The sequence below is a fragment of the Oryx dammah genome, unplaced genomic scaffold, assembly GCF_014754425.2.
Source record: "Oryx dammah isolate SB20612 unplaced genomic scaffold, SCBI_Odam_1.1 HiC_scaffold_19, whole genome shotgun sequence".
Classification (NCBI taxonomy): domain Eukaryota; kingdom Metazoa; phylum Chordata; class Mammalia; order Artiodactyla; family Bovidae; genus Oryx; species Oryx dammah.
This window is the reverse complement of record NW_024070203.1, coordinates 77,679,983-77,694,847: the sequence shown is the minus strand read 5'-3', so window position 1 is coordinate 77,694,847 and position 14,865 is coordinate 77,679,983. Positions and strand designations below refer to the sequence as shown.

General features: G+C 43.1%; 1 protein-coding gene across 2 annotated transcripts in view; it reads right to left on the bottom strand.

Annotated features, from left to right (window-relative positions):
- Positions 1 to 1,739: 1,739 nt before the first annotated feature.
- The window catches only part of NIPAL2 (NIPA like domain containing 2), an 85,554-nt gene continuing 72,428 nt past the window's right edge, over positions 1,740 to 14,865 (bottom strand). For both annotated transcript variants that reach the window (XM_040261004.1, XM_040261005.1), the window contains 3 exons: positions 8,992 to 9,055; positions 7,771 to 7,865; positions 1,740 to 5,707 (listed from right to left, as the gene is read on the bottom strand). In XM_040261004.1, the coding sequence (XP_040116938.1) occupies positions 5,595 to 5,707; positions 7,771 to 7,865; positions 8,992 to 9,055 (272 nt within the window). In that variant the 3' untranslated portion in view covers positions 1,740 to 5,594. The remainder of the gene's footprint in view (positions 5,708 to 7,770; positions 7,866 to 8,991; positions 9,056 to 14,865) is intronic.

Below are 14,865 nucleotides of genomic sequence, written 5' to 3'. Positions count from 1 at the left end.
CCCCCGTTCCCTTGAAGACTGTCGCCTGGCCATAAGTGACCCTTTTCACTTTTGGGTTCCAAAGCCCTTTATTCAAAAATCTCAAAGGCCCTTTGACATTCTACTATGCAATTTAGATACTTTGGTACTAGTGGTAAGAGTGTGGGTTGCAGAGTTGTCTTGGGTTCAGATCCCAGCTGGGCCACCTGCCAGCTGAATGGCTCTTGTCAAGTGGTTTAACTTCCTCTAGCCAGGGCCAGGACACAGAGAGGCCCCCGGGGCACACGGCTGAAGGGGGCCTTCCTCTGCAGGCCTGCGCGTGCAGAGTCGGCGCTCTATCCTGGGAGGGAGATTTCCATAAGCCTCCTTACACGTTGTGCCCCAGGTGTCTCTCTTCTCTTAACCTTGCCCCTGCCCTGCCTCTTGCCCTGATCTTTTAATCTGTAAACTAGGGATAGCGACCTCCCTGAGAGAGAGAGAGGATAAGGAGTAAATGAAGGGCCGAAGTCAAAGACTCACACAGTAAGGGCTCCAGAGATGGGGGCTGTTTGTTCTCTGACCTAAGCTCCCCAGGTCTTCATATCTAATTCGTTTTTATGTTTCTAATAACTTTAAACACATTACACTGAAAGGAGCATGTGATCAATTATGTGTGAGTACATTAATGCGGGTTTGCTGTCTGAGGCATGTAATTTGGGTTAGCGTCTATCACCAGGCAGACAAGTCAAGCTCCGAGGGCCTGGATCAAGACTTCTTGAACTGATTCATTTCCTTGTTCGCATTCAGTGTTTAGCAGATTTAGGTGAGGTGCTCTGGACAGCGGGAGTAGAGCCCAGAGCCTCGGAAAACCGCTGAGGCTGGTTTTCAAATTAGAACCTTGAGGGAAGAGGCTCCCAGAGTGGGAAGCGTGCGCCCTGGGAGGATTAGCTCGTGTCTGCAGAGTGGTGGCTCAAACGTGCAAAGTGGCGTGGGTCCATGCATGCCGGTCGGTCAGGGACAGATGGGCTCCTGCCTCGTCACACATGCTTGCCAGCTCCCTGGGAAGCAGATTCTTTCCTGGAACTCAGAGCCTATCTTGCATCTTGCCTGGAACCCTGTGAAACTCTTGGCGGCATCTGCCCCGGCTGCGTGCCCCCCACGCCCCCGAAGCATCACATTCATTTGATATTGGGATTGATATTCCTCTTTTTACATTGTGGTTGGTTCTCACTAACTCAATAAGGACCAGTGTGGAAGGCCGAGTTTCCTCCTCTTCTAGGGCAAAAAAAAAGTTTCTTTGGATGGGTCACACTCCTGTAACTGACTTGATCTGCTGGCATGGGACAGCATGTTGTGTGGTACCCTGAGGCTGGTGAGAAAGGGGACAGAGTCAAGAATTCCTGGGTGGAAGGCTCTACCCTGTATTTACCACAATTACTAAAACACCACATTTAATAGTTCAAGACTGGTCTGTATTTGCATGGAAACCGCATATATGTGGAATTCTATTTTATTTTTTAACTTCAAGATGGCCATAATAGGAGCCAGACTGTTGATGAGAGTAACAATTAGAAGCAGCTTCTAAATTTCCCAACACAGTCATCTTGGGTTCAATTCTGAGATCTTGTTCTGAAAGTTCAAACTGTGTGGTGTTTATCTAGCAGCCTCACTGAAGCACTCACATTGGTTGGTGCCAGACATGTGCATTCGGCTTGCTATCGCCCAGTTCAAGGATGGCTCTATAACCAGCGCTGGAATTTAAATCAAGCAGTCTGGAAGGGTGTTGGAAAGTTTCATTTGAATAACTGGTTGTATTCACGTCCATAATATCACTATTAAATTGGCAAGTAGGAGGCAGCCTTCGGTGTGGGCGAGCCTGTATAGTCACCACCCCTGGATGATCTGTGTGCTTTGAAACAGGGAGTGTAAAGAGGGTTCTTGGCTTCAGGAATTTGGCTCAATGGTTCTATCCATCTGAGCCATGTCCACCATTGCACCTGCTTCTTCTGGAGCCAGACGTACCTATCACCATCACTCATTCAATAGGCCTGAAATGACATCAATCTACGAAATCTGTCTTTTTCCTTTCTTTCTCTGCCACAAAATAGATCTCTAGGAGCTTGTGGGGATGGGTTGAGGGATTGAAAACTACATTCTCAAGTCACTGCTTGAGACAGTTTTTTTTATTATTTCAAGTGACTCTGGTGATGAAAGTAGTATTGTCACAGGACAAGCAAACATTTAAACTGAAAACAATCAGATGGTAAGGATCTCTGCTTTAATCCACTACATGAGAGGTGACTGCTACTCGTTTATGAAGCAATTATCCACTTGGAGTATGGGACTGGAGTGCTTCCTCCAGGGCAGTTAGTGGTGCTCACAAAAGAACACTGCCTTCGAGAGAGAAAAACTCGGGCACCAGTGATGAACTCATTGCTTCTGTTTGTATCTTACACAGGCAACAAGATCCTAATGTAAATGGCTAACACTCCCATTGTACCCAATTTGTTTTTCAAAGTCTTGAATGCTCAAGGAGTAAGAAAGAAGCTGCATAGCAAGGGGAGAGCAGTCTAGACTGCAGGTTGGGAAACAATAGTGCATGAACTGGCCACCTGCTTTTGTCAATAAAGTTTTACTGACACCAGCCATGCTCATTTGTTTATGTCTTGTCTATGGCTGTTTCTGTGCTACAATGGGAGAACTCAGTGGTTGCAACGGACACCATATGGCCAAAAAAACTCCCAAATATTTACTCTCTGTGTTGCTACAGGAAGAGTTCACAGACCCCTGGTCTAGACAGTCAGTTGAGCCAAGTGTTGGCTAAAGGTCCCCAACTCACAATGCCAAGAGAAGGACTGGATTGGCTCTGGTTGTTGTCACGCAGTGCGTAATTTAAAAAATCTTTACAAGCTGGTACATGTAAAACTCCTATTCACCTAACTTTGGAGAAGCAATATGGAAAGTAAAATTAAGTCTGACTATATTTTATACATTACCTAACTATATTTTATATGTTACCTAAACTTCTAAAGCATTTCTGGGTTGCCCAACTGTGCATAAGTCAATGTCATTTCTTACAACTTTTAAAAGATACAAATGTTGGCGACCACTAAGTATTGGCATTAATGCTTGTCTCTGTGCAAAATTCTACAATGTGCAAACCACGTGCCGTAGCTATAAATACAGTCCCACTTCAAGTCAAACTCTTCTGTCTAATTATTTTCCAAATCTTTGAAAGCAGTCGTAAGAGTCACCAGAAAGCTGTAGTTTAAGACACCAGACACATTTCTTAGCTGAGCCTTCCAATGCTGACATGCTGGACCAATTCAATGAAGCATGCCATAAATTATATGACTATGTTATTTGAATTAATGGGACACTTTCTACAACGGCAGGAATTGTCACCAGGAGTTCAAAAGCCAGACATGGGCTCTAGGTTATTATTCATACTTCAGTGATAGATTTGAATCTCACCTTTGTGGCCAGGTTTGGTTGGTCTGGTCAGGAGGGCAGGTCGTGACAAAGAACAAAGATTAAAGACCTAAAGCAGCTGAGACTACACTTTCAATAGCCCTGAGTTAAACAACCAAACAAATGCAAGACAACTGGCTGGACCAGTATTGGCCTGGCGTGTGATCTGAAGGTTTTGAAGTGTCATTAAGGATGGGGCTTATTATTTGATGTTGCTGACAATGAAGGCTAGCTCTTTTTGCCTCATTTCCATATTCGGAGATCATAAATAATCACAGATACAATTAGGGACTCTACCTGCAAATGTGTCTTAGTAGACCTGCGTCTACGGCAGCAGAAGAGCCATTCAGGGTATAGGAGAACCTGGACGAGACTCAGGCTGGACCACCTGGCTGTGTGCTATGTCTGCGGATTGAAAATGGCTGAAATCCAGTTCTCTAATGATAACAGTTCTTTTACCTAGAAGGATTTTATTCTAAAACTTGAAGTAATGACTTGAGGAAAAGATGGAGTGTTTGTGAAAATATCACAAAAAATTTAAATATGATTTTTGAGACTTAACGTTGAAAGTTAAAAACATTAAAAACCCACTTGATGAATTATAAGATCTAAACAAATAAAGGCATAGGATATGAAGTTTCTCTTCAGTTTCAAGTATAACAGGATCATATGCTGAAGAAAACATCACTGCTCTACACTCTTACTTAAAAAAATTGATACTGATTCATTTTTTGGTACTAATTCTTAAGTTTTTCCTTTCTTAAAAGCTTAAAAAGTTCACCAGCCAAGGTCTTCTGGTTTTGGTATACCCCATCATCAAATGGGGTATAAACTGGATCTTGAATCTGTCATACAGAGTGAAGTAAGTCAGAAAAAGAAAAAGAAGTATTGTGCATTAACGCATATATGTGGAATCTAGAAAATGGTACAGACGAAACTATTTCCAGGATAGGAATAAAGATGCAGATGTAGAGAACAGACATATGGACCTGGGGCAGGATGGAGGGGAAGAGAAAAGTGGGCTGAATTGGGAGGTTAGGACTGACATATATACCCTATACCATGTGTAAAATAGACAGCTTGTGCAAACATGCTATAAAGCACAGGAAGCTCAGCTTGGTGCTCCGCGATGACCCAGAGGGGTGGGATGGCAGGGTAGGAGTGAGACTCAGGAGGGAGGGGATATATGTATACATATAGTTGGTAAAGAATCTGCCTGCAATGCAGGAGACCCCGGTTCGATTCCTGGGTTGGGAAGATCCACTGGAGAAGGGATAGGCTACCCACTCCAGTATTCTTGGACATCCCCCGTGGACCTGGGTTCGAGCCCTGGGTTGGGAAGATTCCCTGGAGAAGGGAACGGCTACCCACTCCAGTGTTCTGGCCTGGAGAATTTCATGGACTGAATAGTCCATGGGGTCACAGAGAGTTGGACACGGCTGAGCGACTTCCACTTTTATAGCTGATTCACTTCATTGTACGGCAGAAGCTAACACATCACTGTATAGCAGTTATACTCCAATAAAAAAAAGGAAACATGAAAATGAAAGAGTGACCTAAGTGTAGTCAAAACACAGATGCTTAATTATGAAAAAAAAAAAAAAAGACACCTTTACTGTTCAAAGGATAAATACGATAGGGCTAGTTTTCAGAAGAGATGATTCACCACTCTCATCTGGGAACAGAAAGGTGAAATCTTTATGGGAAGGTTCTTAAAAGATGTCTAAAGAAAAATGAATGCTTTCAAACCTTTGGTTTAGGGAGGAGGTTGTGGGACTAAAGTGTCTCTTTAAAGTAAAGCAACTGACCTTGCAAGCTGTATGGGAAAAGCAACCTACGCATTCTGCAGCCAAATCGTGAAGGCACATTTTTGTGTGACATTCCTGCCTGGGCAGCCAGGCTCTAATTAAGATCCAGTCAGTTAGATGATCACCAGGGAGAGAGGTCCAGGGTGTGGGGAACACTTCAAATTACATTCCATGAAAACCTTAGACTGTCAAAGCTTAGGAAGGCCCTGATCATCCATAGACATGGAGTTGGGGTCAGGGACTGAAACGAAGGCAAGTACATGTCAGCATAAACTAGCTGCTGACATAAATTGAACATGTGCAATTTTTTAAAAGGTAGTATTGAATAACAGGCCCACAGCCATCCCTCTCGGCGTCTCAGACCCCTTTCTTCTCTTCACTCGGCCTCTTTATGGAGTCACTTCCATCAGGCAGAGTTCCATAGGATAAACCGCTTGAATCTGGTTGTATTTTATCCAATATTTGTTTCCCTGAGGAGATAATAATCACAAAGAATCTTTTGAGCTCTTGTAGAATAATAAGTCTTAATAATTTCTCCTCTATCTAGGCCACATTTATTCCTTTTTTAAAAAGGACAAGGTGGTCGCCCTCTAAATAGAAGAGATAAACGTCAGGGAAGAAAGGCCCACAGAGCTCCGTGCCCCTGACGTAAGATCGTGGCTGTCCACATGAGCAAGCTGTCTTCCCACCCGGGGAGCACGTGCTGTCCCCATGACCGTGCTGGGGACAGAAATCAGGCTGGATCAGTCAGGAGACTAACATGAAGCGTGTACGCATCTCCAAACCTCTCTCCCCATCGTTCTGCCTCCTGGTCCATGTTTAGTCTAATGCGTGTAAAAACAGAGGAAAACAGACTTTCAGAATGGCTTCTAAAGCTCTTCCTGATTCTACATATAGAACTGTGTGAAATGAAAGAGTTAAAAGTAAGTAAACTTCACTTCCTAGCAAAGAACCCCTAACCTTAGAAGGCCTCTCTAAGGCATACCCTTGCCACACACGCCGATTCTTGCGCTGAGTGTTCTTAGCTGATGAAGAAGAAGAAGAAGAAGAAGATCGCTCAGTCGTGTCCGACTCTTTGCGACCCCATGGACTGTAGCCTACCAGGCTCCTCTGTCCATGGGATTTTCCAGGCAATAGTACTGGAGTGGATTGCCATTTCCTTCTCCAGGGACCTTCCCGACCCAGGGATTGAACCCTGGACTCCCACATTGTAGACAGACGCTTTACCGTCTGAGCCACCAGGGAATAAGATGGTTCCAATGGGAAAGAGAACACAGAACTCATGGACCATATTTTCTCAGTCATAAGCACAAGGTTTCAATGGTTTTTTGCTTCAAAGGCTTGGTCCTAACTGCATGGTGGAGGAAGCTGTGAGAACATAACTACTCCTCGTCTAGAAGCCTATAGGTCACCCCAAACCCCTAGCAAAGCCAGAGATTGTTGGGGGTGGTGAGCAGGGAAGAAAGTGAGGACACAGAAACCTGCTTCCTTTGTTCTGGACATCACTTCTGTTGGGTCTACATGAAACTGAAAGTGTTAGTCGCTCAGTTTTATCTGACTCTTTGCGACCCTATGGACTGTAGCCCGCCAGGCTCCTCTGTCCCATGGGAGTCTCCAGGCAAGAATACTGGAGTGGATTGCCATGCCCTCCTCCAGGGGACCTCCCCAACCCAGGGATTGAACCCAGGTCTCCTGCATTGCAGCTGGATTCTTTACCATCTTAGATACCAGGGAAGCCCAAGAATACTGGAGTAGGCAGCCTATCCCTTCTCCAGGGGATCTTCCCGACCCAGGAATCAACCCGGGGTCTCCTGCATTGCAGGTGGATTCTTTACCAGATGAGCTACCAGGGAACACCCCGCCCCCCTCACACAGAGTAGGTAGCCTTTCTCATCTCCAGGGGATCTTCCCAACCCAGAGATCAAACCCAGGTCTCCTGCATCGCAGGCAGATTCGTTACCACCCGAGATACCAGGGAAGCCCCAAGTCTGCGTCACGAAAGTGGTATTCTCAGTGGGAGAGGAGAATGGGATGACGATGCATGTTAAACCCCTCTGGGTGAATGAGCTGAGGAACAGGGGAAGAAGCTCTTCGTGTTCAGGTGACCAAGTAGAACGTCACTCTTGGGCCCAGTGCAAAGGTCACTTCACGCTTCCCAAGGAATGCTGTTCCTAAGCTTCTGGTCTTAGGTGTAGAATCCTCCTCAAAGGTTCTCCAAGCAACAAGGGTCTGTGCCTGCCATTCCCGCTCCTTTCCCTACCCTTTTCCAACTTAAAGAAATCTAAAACAAATTCTCACTACCACCCAATTCAAGAAAACAGGGTCAGTTCTTTTCTATCCCCAGTGTTTTGTGCAAAACTGATAATCAAATAAATGATTATTAACATTTACAGTTAAACTATCACCTCTGCTTTCATCATTTTCTGAGGGTAAGAATTATGTTTTATATTAATTTAACTCCAGAAATCATACCAGCAATAATTCATTTGTAGGATAAAATTTTCTAATATAAATTAAGGAATATACATCTTACCGGGAACATTTCCAAAATCAATGTAAGACTGTGGCAGATGTTCCTTTTCTCTATTTCTTGTGACCAAAACCACACCAAGGAATGACAGAAAACACCTGTAAGAATAATGTTAGTAAAGAACACAAGGTCACTGTATTAAATAACTGAAGGCACTGTGTTAAGTAACCGAACTCCATCTCCTGCTTGATGACATACATTCCACTGGTTTTGTTCTTTCTGTTTCTCATGGTAAGCTGCCTAGAAATTGTCTTAATTGCTGCAGCCAATAATATTTGTCCCCAGAACCAAGACCTGGGCCGCTTCCAGTAAGTCTCTGCCCCAGGTTTTTACCATCTGGAGGTTAATTCAGGCTCTAAACCCTTTGGGTAGACACTAAGTCTCATTTTCTATCCATGAATGCTCAGACCCATTACTGGCATGCAACACAAGCAAAAAAATAATTTATTCTTTAATTTTCTAAGAAATTTCGTTGTCCTTGGCCATAAGCATAGTCATAGTTTCCAGACCCCAGAAGTTTAGCTTCGCCCAAAAATCTCACAAAAATGAATTTTCAAGATAGATAGCTTTCTATGTTGAAAATAGTCTGGGCTCAAGTTTGCATAACAATGGTCATGCAGAATACCACATCAAGAAGCAACTAAGCATTCAGAGAGTTCCAGGTGGGAACCAACGCAAAAATCAATACATCGATGATATTCTGTCAAGGTTCTACTCCCTATCTGCCAGAACACCAGTAGTGATTGTCCAGCAAATTCCGAGGCAGGGTTAAAGCTGGGCACCTAGACCCAGGAGAGGGATGGCACCAATCTGTTGTTAGTAGGTCTCAAGGCAGAGATCTGCCCCAGTCTTGGCCTTGCATCCTAGGTGATCCTAGAGGCATCTGTGGTTCCCAATTGAGATCTAACCTAAGGGTTCCTAAGGCTGGGATAGGTCTGATTGAGTATAAAAAGGTGGAGTAGCTAAAAGGGCCTTTGATTTACCTTGACTTTGGCTGGAACTGAAAATCTCCAGTGTTTCAGATCCCTCACAGAGATATTTAAATCACAAAGACACTGAGCTCTGGGTAGGGTGTTAAGTTGAAAAATATGCTTCTTTTAAGGGCTCGGGAAACTGATGTTTCTTATATTATTTTCCAATTTTCCATGCCTCAGGTCCAATGCCAAAAGTCTCACGTAAAAGTAATAGTATTTCACATACCTTACCTCTGAGACATTTACTCACCCAAAAAGATATATAAATATAGTGAGAAAAGCTGCACCAAGAAACTCCTGATAAAATATGATACCTACAATAGTGACAGAAGATAAAATTAATTTTAGGGTAAGAATATTTACAATAGCTACATATTGATTTTCAAATTACTATATTACTTTTTTCGAAGTAAACAGTTACCCTTAAAATGCACATCCAGTTGCTGTTTAGTCGCTAAGTCGTGTCCTACTCTTTGCGACCCCATGGGCTGTAGCCCGCCAGGCTTCTCTGTCCATAGAATTCTCCCAGGCAAGAATACTGGAGTGGGTTGCCATTTCCTTCTCCAGGGGACTTTCCTCATCCAGGGATCAAACCCACATCTCCTGCCTTGGCAGGTAGGTTCTTTACCACTGAGCTACCAGGGAAGCCCTAAAAAGGCACATTCAGTAGCTTAGTTTAAAATATATTTGCATGCGATACTAATGCTTTCAGTGATTCCAAAGAACACAGATTTGTAGACTTTACATAATGTAAGTATCATTATTATAAAATCAGCACAAGTAACATACCTTTTGCCAACAGAAACTTTTTTGTCCAGTGCAAGATTTGTACCACTGGAACGTGCAAGCAGAGCGACATTTCCCACCTCCAGCTGTTTAAGCCGGGGGTCAGCAAGCCTGGCCTGAGCGTCTGGGTGTTCGCTGGGCCTTTCACATAGCACTCGCACTTCAGGCCAGCTGCTCCCCACGCTGTCGGCCTTGGCCTCACCCTGCGGTCTGCGGGTCTGGTCACGGGCTCACGTGTGCACTGGAGCATGCTAACGTGCTGCCCGAGCTCCATTTCTCACTGCCAACCCCTCTCCCATCTCCCTCCGTTGGTCTTTCCTTCTGGGTAAAGGGCAACGTGCATCTGTCCTTTATTCCAGAGAGCCCTCCTTCTCTCCAAACGATTCCCTTTTGGCCTATGGTCCCAAAGCCTTCACAGACTTTTTCTTTCTGTTTTTTTTTTTTTACTAAATAAGTTACCTTTTATGTCTGTTATAAATTTTATGTATTTATTTGTGGTTGCGTTGGGCTTTCTCAGGTTGCGGTGCACGGGCTTCTCACTGCGGTGGCTGCTCCTGGCGCTGAGCGCAGGCTCCAGAGCATGTGGGCTCAGCAGTTGCAGCACGTGGGTCTCGTTGCCCTGTGGAATCTTCCCAGACCAGGGATTGAACCTGTATCCTCTGCATTGCCAGGTGGATTCTTAATCACAAGACCACCAGGGAAGTCCTAAATAAGTTATCTTGTAATTATCTACTACCTGGAATCACATCTGTGTGTGTGCGTGTGTGGTGTTAGCTTTGCTATCCTGTTGACAAGTATTTACTGAGAGTTGTGAGTGCCGGCTGCTGCTTAGGTGTTGCCAGTGCCAGAGACCAGTCTGAGGTCTGTTGCCTCACTTTCTGCGGGAACAAGCCACGTCCCATTCTGGTGAATATTTGCTGAGTGAATAATATTGCTGCAGCATTTTTCCCTGTGATTACACACGTCCTTGGAGTCATTCGAATGTTTTCTTGTTATTCTAAGCTGGTGCCCCATAACAGTCATTTCTCGAAGGACATTTTAAATTGCTTCAAACGCTTTTGCTTTTGTGATGTTAATAAACTTCTTTGCACATGTTTCTTCCTGGTATTTTAGGATTTTTTTTTTTTTTTTGTCGTCGCTTAAAGAGGAATTTCGGTCTTCAGGAGTAAAAAGTTTCATAAAATACACATAATACAATAATAGTGGCTTCCCAGGTCATGCAGTGGTAAAGAATCCATCTGCCAATGCAGGAGGTACAAAAGATCCAGGTTCGATCCCTGGGTCAGGAAGATCCCTTGGAGAAGGAAATGGCTACCCACTCCAGTATTCTTCCCTGGAAAATTCCATGGACAGAGAAGCCTGGCAGGGTAGAGTCCATGGAGTCGCAAAGAGCTAGACATGACTGAGCATGCAAGCGTGCATGCATACATAGCATAAAATTTACTGTCCTAAACATTTTAAAGCACACAGTTCAGTTGTGTTAAGTATATAGTCATCACTCAGTATACAGAGAACTTGGTTGTAGGACCCCTCAGTGGATACTAAAATCTGTATCATTAGTGGATACTAATGCCCAAGTCCCTTATATAAAGTGGCATAATATTTACATATAACTTACACACATTCTCCAACACCACAGTTCAAAAGCATCAATGTTTGGGAACGCATGTACACCCGTGGTGGATTCATGTCAATGTATGGCAAAACCAATAGAGAATTGTAAAGTAAAATAAAAAAGAAAAAGAAAATAAATAAAATAAATTTGAAAAAAAAAGCATAAAAAAAAAAAAGCATCAATTCTTCCGCGCTCAGCTTTCTTCACAGTCCAACTCTCATATCCATACATGACCACTGGAAAAACCATAGCCTTCACTAAACGGACCTTTGTTGGCAAAGTAATGTCTCTGCTTTTGAATATGCTATCTAGGTTGGTCATAACTTTCCTTCCAAGGGGTAAGCGTCTTTTAATTTCATGACTGTAATCACCATCTGCAGTGATTTTGGAGCTCAGAAAAATAAAGTCACCCACTGTTTCCCCATCTATTTGCCATGAAGGGATGGGACCAGATGCCATGATCTTCGTTTTCTGAATGTTGAGCTTTAAGCCAACTTTTTCACTCTCCTCTTTTACTTTAATCAAGAGGCTCTTTAGTCCTTCTTCACTTTCTGCCATAAGGGTGGTATCATCTGCATATCTGAGGTTATTGATATTTCTCCCGGCAATCTTGATTCCAGCTTGTGCTTCTTCCAGTCCAGCATTTCTCATGATGCACTCTGCATATAAGTTAAATAAGCAGGGTGACAATATACAGCCTTGACGTACTCCTTTTCCTATTTGGAACCAGTCTGTTGTGCCATGTCCAGTTCTAACTGTTGCTTCCTGACCTGCATACAGATTTCTCAGGAGGCAGGTCAGATAGTCTGATATTCCTATCTCTTTCAGAATTTTCCACAGTTTATTGTGATCCACACAGGCAAAGGCTTTGGCATAGTCAATAAAGCAGAAATAGACGTTTTTCTGGAACTCTCTTCCTTTGTCCATGATCCAGCGGATGTTGGCAATTTGATTTCTGGTTCCTCTGCCTTTTCTAAAACCACCTTGAACACCTGGAAGTTCATGGTTCACGTATTGCTGAAGCCTGGCTTGGAGAATTTTGAGCATTACTTTACTAGCATGTGGGATGAGTGCAATTGTGCAGTAGTTTGAGCATTCTTTGGCATTGTCTTTCTTTGGCATTGGAATGAAAACTGACCTTTTCCAGTCCTGTGGCCACTGCTGAGTTTTCCAAATTTGCTGGCATATTGAGTGTAGCACTTTCACAGCATCATCTTTCAGGATTTGAAATAGCTCAACTGGAATTCCATCACCTCCACTAGCTTTGTTCGTAGTGATGCTTCCTTCCTAAGGCCTACTTGACTTCACATTCCAGGATGTCTGGCTTTAGGTGAGTGATCACACCATTGTGATTATCTGGGTGGTGAAGATCTTTTTTGTACAGTTCTTCTGTGTATTCTTGCCACCTCTTCTTAATATCTTCTGCTTCTGTTAGGTCCCTACCATTTCTGTCCTTTATTGAGCCCATCTTTGCATGAAATGTTCCCTTGGTATCTCTAATTATCTTAAAGAGATCTCTAGTCTTTCCCATTCTATTGTTTTCTTTATTTCTTTGCATTGATCACTGAGGAAGGCTTTCTTATCTCTTGCTATTCTTTAGAACTCTGCATTCAAATGGGTATATCTTTCCTTTTCTCATTTGCTTTTTGCTTCCCTTCTTTTCACAGCTATCTGTAAGGCCTCCTCGACAGCCATTTTGCTGTTTTTGCATTTCTTTTTCTTGGGGATGGTCTTGATTCCTATCTCCTGTACAATGTCATGAACCTCCATCCATAGTTCATCAGGTACTCTGTCTGTCAGATCTAGTCCCTTAAATCTATTTCTCACTTCCACTGTGAAGAATTGATGCTTTTCAACTGTGGTGTTGGAGAAGATTCTTGAGAGTCCCTTGGACTGCAAGGAGATCCAACCAGTCCATCCTAAAGGAGATCAGTCCTGGGTGTTCATTGGTAGGACTGATGTTGAAGCTGAAACTCCATACTTTGGCCACCTGATGAGAACAGCTAACTCATTTGAAAAGACCCTGATGCTGGGAAAGATTGAGGGCAGGAGGAGAAGGGGATGACAGAGGATGAGATGGTTGGATGGCATCACCAACTCAATGAACATGGGTTTGGGTGAACTCCGGGAGTTGGTGATGGACGGGGAGGCCTGGTGTGCTGCAATTCATGGGGTCACAAAGAGTCAGACATGACTGAGTGAATGAACTGAACTGAACGATACAGATTCTCTCCACAAATATTTTAAATCATCTCTAGATCACTTATAATACCTGATACAATATAAATGCTATGCAAATAGTTGCAATCACTTGGCAAATTAAATTTTTGCTTTCTGCAATATTCTGGAATTTGGGGGGCAGGGGATATAGTCTATCTACTATTGGTGGTATCCACAGATGCAGAAATGTGGATATAGAGGGCCAACTGTATTCACACTGGAGTGCAGCCAATTTTCAGAACTTTTTTATCTTGTAAAACAAACTCTATACTTATTAAACAGATCCCCATTTCCACCCTCCCCCAGCCCTTGGCAATCACCACTCCACTTTCCATTTCTAGAAGTTTGACTACTCTGGATACCTCATATAAGTGGAATCATACAGCATGTGGCATTTCATGACTGGCTTGTTCCAGTTAGATAATGTCCTTCTTAAGGTTCATTTGCACTGTGGCATGTATCAAAAGTCCCTTCCTTTTTGATGGCCGAATAATATTCCTCTGCATGTATATACCACATTTTCTGTATCCATTCATTTGTCAGTTTAGGTTGTTTCTGCCATCTGGCTACTGTGAATAATGCTGTTATGAACCTAGGTATACAAATATCTGTTTGAGTCCCTGCTTTCAATTCTTTTGGACACACACCCAGCAGTAGACTTGTTGGATCACACGGTAATTCCATATTTAATTTTTCGAGGGACTGCCACAGTATCTCCCATAGTGGGTGCACCCTGTTACGGTCCCACTAACAGTGTACAAGGGTTCCGATTTCTTCATATGCTTGCCAACACTTGCTATTTTATGTTTTTGTTTTGTTTTTGCTAGTAGCCATCCTAATGGATGTGTGGTGATTTGTGGTTTCCATTTGAATTTCCCTAATGATTAGGGATGTTGAGCATTTTTCCATGTACTTGTCAGCCAGTTGGACATCTCTGAAGAAATGTTTAATTGGGTTGTTTTTTGTTTTTGAGTTGCAGGATCAAAGAGGAGAGACATTTTTAAGGCTCTTGACAAAAGCTATGAAACTCAATTCTAGGAAGGTGGTACCCTGGTACCCAACTCCACAAGAGTGCCTGCAACACTTTAGCTGTGCCAGCATTGCTTATTGTAATAAAAAGCACAAAACAAAAGCTTTACTAATTTAGCAGACAAAATACGGCATCTCATTTTAATTTTAAGCTATACTTTTTGATGGAGGCAAAGAGGAGAAGTAAGTCAAGAAGCTTCACCTCCATTTCATACTTTAGTAACATCAGATGAACTTTTATCACTCCTGGAAAGTTCCAGCTTCCCTGACTCATCGATTGTGTGAGTGTGTGCTAAGTACTCATCAGTGTGCCAAGTATGCAGATTCTGCCCTGTTGATCCTCTCACAAAACTTTCCTTTCAGGGGAACTATTTGTTTTACACATCTTTAGCACAGTAATTTTAACTATTATGTTGTATGTCATGCTTCTAACTGTTTTTGGCCTTGCTTTTTTCCTTTATCAATAATTCTAGG